The sequence below is a fragment of the Helicoverpa zea genome, chromosome 29 (genome assembly GCF_022581195.2).
Source record: "Helicoverpa zea isolate HzStark_Cry1AcR chromosome 29, ilHelZeax1.1, whole genome shotgun sequence".
Taxonomy (NCBI): Eukaryota; Metazoa; Arthropoda; class Insecta; order Lepidoptera; family Noctuidae; genus Helicoverpa; species Helicoverpa zea.
This window is the reverse complement of record NC_061480.1, coordinates 1,375,907-1,385,559: the sequence shown is the minus strand read 5'-3', so window position 1 is coordinate 1,385,559 and position 9,653 is coordinate 1,375,907. Positions and strand designations below refer to the sequence as shown.

The following is a 9,653-nucleotide window of genomic DNA, read 5'->3' as shown; positions in this document are numbered from 1 at the left end:
TCGTGACCAAAAGGTTGGCTATTACCTCGGACAAAGGATCAGCATGGCCATCCAACGAGGTAATGCTGCCAGCCTCTTGGGTACGCTCCCAGTTGACAGCGATGGGGATGATTTTTATATATATATATATATTTTTTTATTGTTCTACTAGGAAAGTTTTTTTTTGTGTTGTAAATATAACTTTGTAAATAAAGAAAATTACTCAAAAAAAACCAAAAAAAAAAATACCAGAAGAATTAGAATTAATAAAAACAAACGTACAATTGAAATGTATATTTTATTAAACAAATAGTTTTATTTACAAATTTTAACACTAACTTACACTATAGGTACTAAAATTAAGTCCTTACATTTAAAAAACTTTACTCGAATTTGTCCTAAAAAACTGTATCGAGGTACAGTTACCGGCACGGATGTCGGGCCCTGACCTTCACCTGCGCACAAGCGATTTACTGCCTTACTGCCTTATGCGTACGGGTGCGCAAAGCGATCCCCACTCTTCCGCCGAGAGCCCGACATCCGTGCCGGTAACTGTACTGTGCATTGTATACGTTTAATATTATGTCTCGATATTCTAAAATATTTTTTACACCTCAAAAATCTTAATATTCAGTCTAACCATGGGGTATTAGGTTGCCCGGGTAACTGGGTTGAGGAGGTCAGATAGGCAGTCGCTTCTTGTGGCACACTGGTACTCAGCTACATCCGGTTAGACTGGAAGCCGACTCCAACATAGTTGGGAAAAAGGCTCGGGAGATGAAATTGGAAACAAATAGATTTACAATACAAGATTCAAATGGCTGCTACAGTCAAAATTGGTTTTAATACCCAAAAATCTATTCTCAATTTAGCAAATTCTATTCAAAATTCTATTTCCAATTTTAAAACATTATTAGAAACACAACAGTGAATTCATCACGTTACCACTAAAAACAACTGAACCGATTGAGATGTAATTTGGTTATGACACAAGTTACACAAATTAGTCAAATCGGTACACGATTAAAAGGGTTTTTTCATATTTAATTCATCAATCAAACTTCAAGGTCATCTTGAAACTCAAGGTCATCTGAGAAATTCAAGGTCAACTTTTAAGGTCAAGGTCAGGCCGCTTTCAGAGTGTCGTCTATCTCTGCGAGTGCCATGGCAGCGGCTCGGAGCTGGTCGGCCTGCCTCCTGGCGCTGTCGGTTAAAGCTGATAGACTTTGACGTAATGTGGCTACTCTTGCACTGACGCGTTTTCTCTCTGCTAGTAGAAGTTCTTTTGCTTTCGTTCCTGGAATGAGAACATTTTGAGTCATGTTAAGGTTTGTCGAGAAAGAAGAAATTGTGAACAGAGGTAAGATTGAAAGAAAAAAAATACAGTTGGTTGTGAGACTCAAACACAAAGCTTCAAGATGACCTTGCCTAGCTGTGATTTTTTCGAAGTTGTTTACTTTTAGTTAAAATACCTAACCAAAAGGCATATGCTTTATTATCCAAGGGACTTGAACCAAGGAATTAGTCCTAGAAACATTTCGATTGAAATTGTTTACCTTTTTGCTATAAATCAAGTAGAAAACAAATAAAGAATATTTGCATTTGTATATGCTGATTCATACCTAATAACGGTAGGTAGTCACCCGCTCTTTCTGCTCGGATGTCCAGTGTGAACCAGTCGTCCAAATCATCGGAGTCTGAAGAGGGTAACTCCTGAAAACCATTTAATAATAAGGATTAATGATTTTTTATCTGTGTGAAAAGAGGCCGCAGCCTACTGAACGTTCATTTGAACAATTTAGGCAGCCGTTCCGGGTAGTCAGAAACTGGAAAGTCTTAATAAAGGGTATTTTGGATTGCCCGGGTAACTGGGTTGAGATCAGATAGGCAGTCGCCCCTTGTAAAACACTGGTAAGCCAACCTCAATATAGTTGGGTAAAAGAGCAGATTATGACTTCAAGCATGATTCGTTCAGTAGCTTGCGAGTTTGTCATGCATATGGCTGTCTCTAGAAATGTCAAATACTTCTTTATTTAAGAAACAAAACACATTAACCTTCTTTGCGGGGCGCAGTCGGGTGAAAATCGTGAGTTCATTCAAAATTCGTGTTATAATTTTTTCAAATCAAATCATTTATAGGTATTATGTATACAATGAAAAAAAATCCTTATGACTCTGATTAACTTATTTGAATGTCTAACTTACATCATAAAGGCTGCCATCTTCAGAGCGGCTCTCAGCATCACTAGGAACCTCTTCATCCATCATCTCCGGCTTCATGATTCGCTGTTTCTTACTGTCCTCACCTTCTGAACCTTCTGCGAACTCCTGACAACAACAGAACACAATATTTTATACCCATTATACCTGATAAGGTGGACAGACGACCTTATAAAGGTCGCCGTCGACGCTGGATTAAGGTCGCCTCCAACAGGTATCTGTGGAGATCTAAGGGGGAGGCCTATGTTCTGCAGTGGACATCCTATGGCTGAAATGATGATGATGATGATTATACCTGATGAAACTATTAGTTTTGCAAATGGACGGTAGTTTTCCAAACTCAAACTCTAAAACTTATAGTGAAATTGGGCTGATAAATTAGCACTTTTCAAACATCAAAAAAGCGCGGACCCTCAATTCTGCGGTAAGGTATTATTAATAAAAAAAATAAAAATAAAAAAATGTTGGTGTTTTAGTATCATATAAACTTTATAATGATCGTAAATTAATTTTTCATGTAGATACCGTTTGTTGTTTGTATCTGATGTTTTTTCCCTATCGCTAATTCACCATAAACTTTAAAAGTTTCAAATAATACTTTTTGTATAATAGCGGTCTCATCAAATAAAAATCTTACCTCTTCATCCAACTCATATTCGTCATCATCCAAAAATTCTTCTTCATCGATAATTTCATCAAAATCATCATTTTTTACTTCCGACTTCGAGACTTTCTCTCTCGACTTCTCTTTTTCTAGCGGCTTGAACGGCGCCGGGGTTTCGACTTCTAACGACTTCTTATGTATAACTGTTGGTTTCACAGACTTGTGGTTTTTGAAAGTCTGTTTATTGGACTTCGTTTCTGTTTTTTCTGTAATGGTAAAATAACTATGGTTACTTTATAGAGATCGACATCTGATCTGTAGGCCGGTATATAATTAGTTCAAATATATTAAGAATAAATTCCGCAATCCGGACTATAGGCCGAAATCTAGTTTGAAGTACGTAAACTATAGGTTAAAGCTGATGTCTGGAATTTTGAATGCAGGCTAAACACTGATATCAGATTTGTAAGGCCGAAATCTGATTTCAAGGTCGAAATCCTTCTACACAAAAGTTTCAAGGTCAAATTTTTAAAAATAAATAATAATACTCACGTGATCTATTCAAACTATTATTATTGTTGGCTCGAACGTGTTTGACGACTTTCTTCTGACTGTCAGACTTTGATCCCGATTTCTTAACTTCGAACATACGCTGTACGGTCGATCCTTCGTCTGTTGACTGAAAATATAATACTTTTCTATACTAATATGAAGATAGTGAATTTGTTTGTTATGCTTTCAGAGTTAAACGGACAGACTGATTAAATAATGGTGATGATATAATGAGTCTAACCAAGGGGTATTGGGTTGCCCGGCTAACTGGGTTGAGGAGGTCAGATAGGGCAGTCGCTCCTTGTACAGCTCTGGTACTCAGCTACATTCGGATAGACTGGAAGCCGACCCCAACATAGTTTGGGAAAAAGGCTCGGAGGATGATGATGGTAATGATATAATCAGAAATTATTGTGTGTATTCTACTTGCGCGCGTGTGTGTGTGACCATATACATGCGTGTCTGTCTGTGTGTGCATGAGTGTTTGCGTGTCTACGTGCATGCATGTTTGTTTGCAACTTCATGTGCAAACGGCTGAACGGACTTTGACAGCACTAGACAATAATGCAGCTTAAACATCACAACGACATAAATGTTCAAAATTAAAAACAAAGTAATTTTATTCCATTTAGGCCTTTACAAGCTCTTATAAAAGTCAAGTTGCCACTTTTTAGGGTTCCGTACACAAAGGGTAAAACGGGACCTATTGTTTTCGCTCCTCTATCCGTCCGTCCGTCTGTCACCACGCTGTATTTCATGAACCGTGATAGTTAGAGAGTTGAAATTTTCACAAATGTATGGTTTCTGTAGCCGCTGACAACAAATACTGAAAACTAGAATACCATAAATATTTTGAGGGGCTCCCATACAACAAACGTGATAAACGTTATAAATAATGCTACGGAACCCATAGACTCGCACTTGGCCGTTTTTTTATGTTATAGTTGGGGAAAGTTCCTTCGGGAAGCGGGTGCAAGGGCGAGTAGAAGCTAGTTGATAAATAAATGTTAGTTACCTGTTCAGTCTCATCGTCTCCGTCGCTCATGTCTTCGGGCACAGCTTTGGTGGCAGTCCTCTTGATCAAAGCGTTCTTAGCCAGTTTCAGAGTTTTTACTTGACTTTGCTGGAAATACAAACATATTATAATAATATAGCCCAAGTAGTTTTCATCCATAGTTAGCAATAGTTTAGCACAGAACCGGGGATTGTCCTTGGGTACGTTTCTATAGTGTATACAGGGATAATCGTCGGTTTTGTGTCATCATTTCATTAAAGTTGTCTCAAAAGGGCTTCAGCGTGTTGGCTTCGGCCCCACGTTCGCCTCCCAAAAATCCGGGACTTTACAGTCCCGAGGTCGGGTATACATACAAATAATAATATTAATAACTAGCTTCTGCCAGCGGTTTCTTTTTATAACGATTAGATTTCTAGATTATTAAAAAATCGTGGGGGCCTATTGGAACCAACGGGGCCTATTGGTTCGATTCCAGGTCAGGCAAGTACCAGTGCAACTTTTCTAAATTTGTATGTACTTTCTAAGTATATCTTAGACACTGACTGTGTTTCGGATGGCACGTTAAACTGTAGGTCCCGGCTGTCATTGAACATCCTTGGCAGTTGTTACGGGTAGTCAGAAGCCAGTAAGTCTGACACCAGTCTAGCCAAGGGGTATCGGGTTGCCCGTGTAACTGGGTTGTGGAGGTCAGATAGTAAAGCACTGGTACTCAGCTGCATCCGGTTAGACTGGAAGCCAACCTCAACATAGTTGGGAAAAAGGCTCGGGAGATGATGAGAATAATTATAATAGATGAGCCGATTTTGGTGAAATTGGCTGTCAGATATATTTTGGCAACTGATTTGAAATCTGGGTATATATCTGACATACCCATCGACCAGTTTTCAATCCAAGTATATCCATATAAACTAGCTGTTCCCTGCGGTTTCACCCGCATAAAAAATAACCTATAGTCTTTGTTGATAAATGGGCTATCTAACAATTAATTTATTATTTATTTTATCTGTTCGGACCAGTAATTCCTGAGATTAGCCCTTTTAAACCAACAAACTCTTCAGCTTTCTAATATTAGTATATATTTAAAGAAATGGATTGTGTGAAAGTAGATGTATGGTAAGAATGTTACTTGTGAGATGACGGCAGATAGAAGAGTATGGAAGGAGAAAATATATTGCGCCGACCATGAATAAAATTGAGATAAGGGCAGGAGGATGGATGATATTGATGATTTAAAGAAATACCTCATAAATGAAGTCATCATCATCGGTGGAGGCCTGGTCTTCATCTTTATCAGCCTTTATGATCTTGAACGTTTTCTTCTTGGCTTTCTGTTCACCGTCTCCTAACATACGCTGTGAAGAAGAGAAACAATACTTAGATAGTCAAGTATTTAACAACAAAATATAATTTATAATTAAATATATCTTATACATTTATGTATATTTTGTTTATTTATGTATTATATTTTTATGGAATTGTTTTTATTAGGGTTCCATACCCAAAGGGTAAAACGGGACCCTATTGTTTTCGCTCCTCTGTCCGTCCGTCCGTCTGTCACCAGGCTGTATCTCATGAACCGTGATAGTTAGATAGCTGAAATTTTCACAGATGATATATTTCAGTTGCCGCTATAACAAAAAATATTGAAAACTAAAATAAAATAAATAGTTTGGGGGGCGCCCATACAACAAACGTGTTTTTTTTGCTCATTTTCTAAATAATGGTATGGAACCCTTAGTGTTGTATTACCAAATAATTTTATATTACCAGTAGATCATCCGTGTCGTTGCCATCATCCTCCTCAGGCTTAGCTTTAGGTATATCAGTCTCATCCTGTAGTTTCGCTTCCACAACATGGCCGTCTGTCTTTCTGTAAATATTTGTTAATTAATATAAATAAATAGATGAATAAAATAAGTTTACAATAGATAAAGGATTAAGTTTCTACCAAAGAAGTGGATAAAAATTGGTCAATTGAAGTAAACTAGCCAGAGAGAGATATAGGTTTGATCATGTGGTGGTTCTAAGACATATTTCATCAAAATCGCCTCACCGTGCTAAATTATAAGTTTTTTTGTTATAAAACGACAAAGACCTCAGGTACAAATGTGTTTTATTCTTTTTCCAAAGGTGATAAGGTCTAATGCGATTATTATATTATATCCATGAGACTGTTTGTCAGAATTAACTTACGAGCGTAATTGTACCTATCTCTTGTTAAGAAGTCATAAGGTCTTATTCATATAATTATCTGACATGCATAAAGACTATCAAGAAACTTAATAATCAGGGAATACGCAAGATGTACATATTTATTTATTTTCTAAAAATAAATATTTCATCATCTCTGGAGGCTTTTCCCAGCTGTGTTGGGGTCGGCTCCCAGTCTAACCGGATGCAGCTGAGTATAAGTAGTGACTGCCTATCTGACCTGCTCAACCCAGTTGCCCGGGCGACCCAATACCCCTTGATAAGATTGGTTGTCAAACTTACTGGCTTCTGACTACCTGCAACGAGTGTCAAAGTTGTTCAATGACAGCCGGGACCTACAGTTTAACGTGCCATCCGTAACACAGTAGTTGGTGTCTAAGATTAACTCAAGATGTACATACAAACATAGAAAAGTTGCATTGGTACTTGCCTGACCTGGAATTGTTACCCACATACCCATACTTGAAACTTTATTTCTTTACCCAGTAGGCTACCACGAATATTAAAAAAAAAAACAAATACCTGATCAAAAACGCATCCAAATCGTCCGGCAGCTCATCACCATTATTCGTACTGTCCATATTATTCAGCTGCTCCTCAATGTTCTGCGTCATATTGCTGGTATCATCGGCCGTGTCTGCGGTGGACGTCTGCATGGCTTCCGTCTCGTTACTCTGTGTAGTTTCCTGGTCTATTGTGAGCGCGTGGTCTGTGTCATCTTGTTTGGTCTAGGATAGAGAATTTTAGATTATTATCTTTGTTTTTAATTTTTATTCTTTAACCTCCTGAATGCTGCTAATTAAAGAACAAAAGAAAATTCATTGTGTCTAGCATAGATCTGCGCACCGGCATACAAGGGGTTAATTATATCGGGTGTGTCGTTCACAATCACATTAAATGAAATGCGTTAATATTCTGGTTAATATATGTCGATTAACACAAAGAAAAAAGCAATATACGTAAAAATAAAAAAATGTATTTTTCAAACAAAGTAAATAGAATAAAAATGTGCGAAAATTAGGACACCATATAAAAGTCAGTCATTACAAACAACTGAAATTTTCCCTTGAAAACTGACAGCTGTCAACTGATCAAAGCATTCGATACTGCTAACTTGATATCTGCTTTACACATGATGTCGTAAATTATAAAAACGACAAATGACTCCTGTGGCTAAACCACTGAATGGATTAGGTAATTTTTTTTACAATTCACCATAGAATATCATAAAGTATATGCGATAGGATTTAATGTGATTGTGAACGACACACAATGTATATTTTTTTGATAATAATATTATCAGTGGACTTCGCGAACCCGAAAGGGATGATGTCCTGGATAGAGCAAAGTGGAAGAAGAAGACACGGAAGGCGGACACCGTCTTGTGACAGTGTTCTGCTATAAACGATAAGAAGAAGAAAAAGATCAGTGGACAAATGAAGGTTGTAGTTTTGTAGACATTTTAAAAATATTTGCATACAAGAGAAGATACATTTGCACTCTGCAGGAATTTTGGTCTTACAATATCTCTCAATTAAGTAGACAGTCAAGAAAATCATCAAACTCAAAGTTATTTTTTTTTATTTCAAATAGGCCTTTGCAGACTTTTGTGAAGCATCACACTGATTGCTGGTCATCTAGCAGAGTAAATAAACTTACCGTTTGAACATAATCATCGTCAGTGAGCACTCCTTCACTGAGCCACTCTTCCTGACCTTCCTCCATCACATCCTCACCTTCCGGCTCCGGTTCTAAGTACTGCAAACAACATAGAGTAATATTAAGTCTTCTTCTTCCTATAGAGTGAGCTGCAGGTTTAATCACCTAGGAAGCCCTGGAGTCAGAGTTTTCTCAAATCCTGATGGCCTCTGACATGAAATCATGACAACAGTTGCTACTGAGTAGCATTAGGGGATGTCGGCTTTAGGTGCCCTTCTAAGCTTGGGTGTGTAACACTTCCAACTTCCAGACTCAGGGCTGCTTTGTGAAAGTTTCTAAAACCCATATAATACAGCGATTTTGGCCCGTTCCGGGAATCGAACCCGAGACCTGGTGGGCCAAAGTGTAGCAAAGACTATGCAATAGATTCGGAACTAAGAAAATTGTAAGAGCTGAGAAATAAAAAACTAGGTCCTGGCTGGAAATAGTTGCCCGAGACGAGGGTGGAACCTCAACTAAATGTTACTAGCCATTATTAGCTTACAAAACTCTATAAAATCCACCCCCATGATGAGCCACTGACTAAATATCGTGCTTTATTGTGATTCAAGGCATATCAATCGATATAGAAAATTATAAGTATAAATAATAACTCTAGTTTTACATTTAAACTATAAATAACAAGTTCTTCAAACAAATAAATGTAATAAAAGGCAAAAGGAAGCATTCACAATTAAAAAATGAAAAATATATGCTATCATACCTCTTCGTATTTCGACATCTTAGTCGGTGGTTCTTCAACATCAGACATTGCAAAACTGAACTAAAAGGTTTTTTTTCTATTTCTGTGCAATATAACATTTAAATAACATAATTTATCTCATAAAGATACTTTCTTTACAGAATTTACGGAATTATAACCTCAATCCGGTTTCAATCAATCGATGTTCCAATGTTCCAATATTTGTATGTTTTGTCTCACAATATTACGATTTATAAACAGAGAAGGAATGATACAAGTCTAAAGATATGGAATATTTCAGTACAGCAATGGAACGCAATGCGACGCTAGCAGAGTTTTGACAGTTTTAGGGAAGTCCAGGGACCCGATTCTCCTAAGTTAATAATGTCAAAATCGAGTAGAAATTGAATCGCAATATGATTGCAATAGCAGTTTTAACCATATCGGGCATTCCGCTACTAATAAAAGACCAATCGTATTCGATTGACATTTGATTGGTGTGCGATTGGTCTGCTTTTTTTTTAACTTTGGTCTATACGGAAGTTTGCTGTACAATCATTTTGCAATCGTAAATCATTTGCAGACAAAATGATTCATTATTGAATGACAGAAAAGGATAAAAACGTTTATTTCAAAGAAAAAATAGCGGAATGCCACATACGCTTCAATCG

General features: G+C 37.3%; 1 protein-coding gene across 1 annotated transcript; it reads right to left on the bottom strand.

The window, feature by feature from the left end:
- Positions 1-258: 258 nt before the first annotated feature.
- Positions 259-9,270, bottom strand: LOC124644236 (otolith matrix protein OMM-64-like). The gene is made up of 12 exons (XM_047183485.1): positions 9,004-9,270; positions 8,241-8,339; positions 7,104-7,309; positions 6,138-6,240; positions 5,612-5,722; positions 4,371-4,478; positions 3,356-3,482; positions 2,837-3,069; positions 2,185-2,307; positions 1,602-1,692; positions 538-1,276; positions 259-399 (listed from the first exon to the last, which is right to left on the bottom strand). Exons 1-11 carry the CDS (start codon positions 9,049-9,051, stop codon positions 1,104-1,106), a joined length of 1,422 nt encoding a protein of 473 aa, XP_047039441.1. The 5' UTR covers positions 9,052-9,270; the 3' UTR covers positions 259-399; positions 538-1,103.
- Positions 9,271-9,653: the final 383 nt, after the last annotated feature.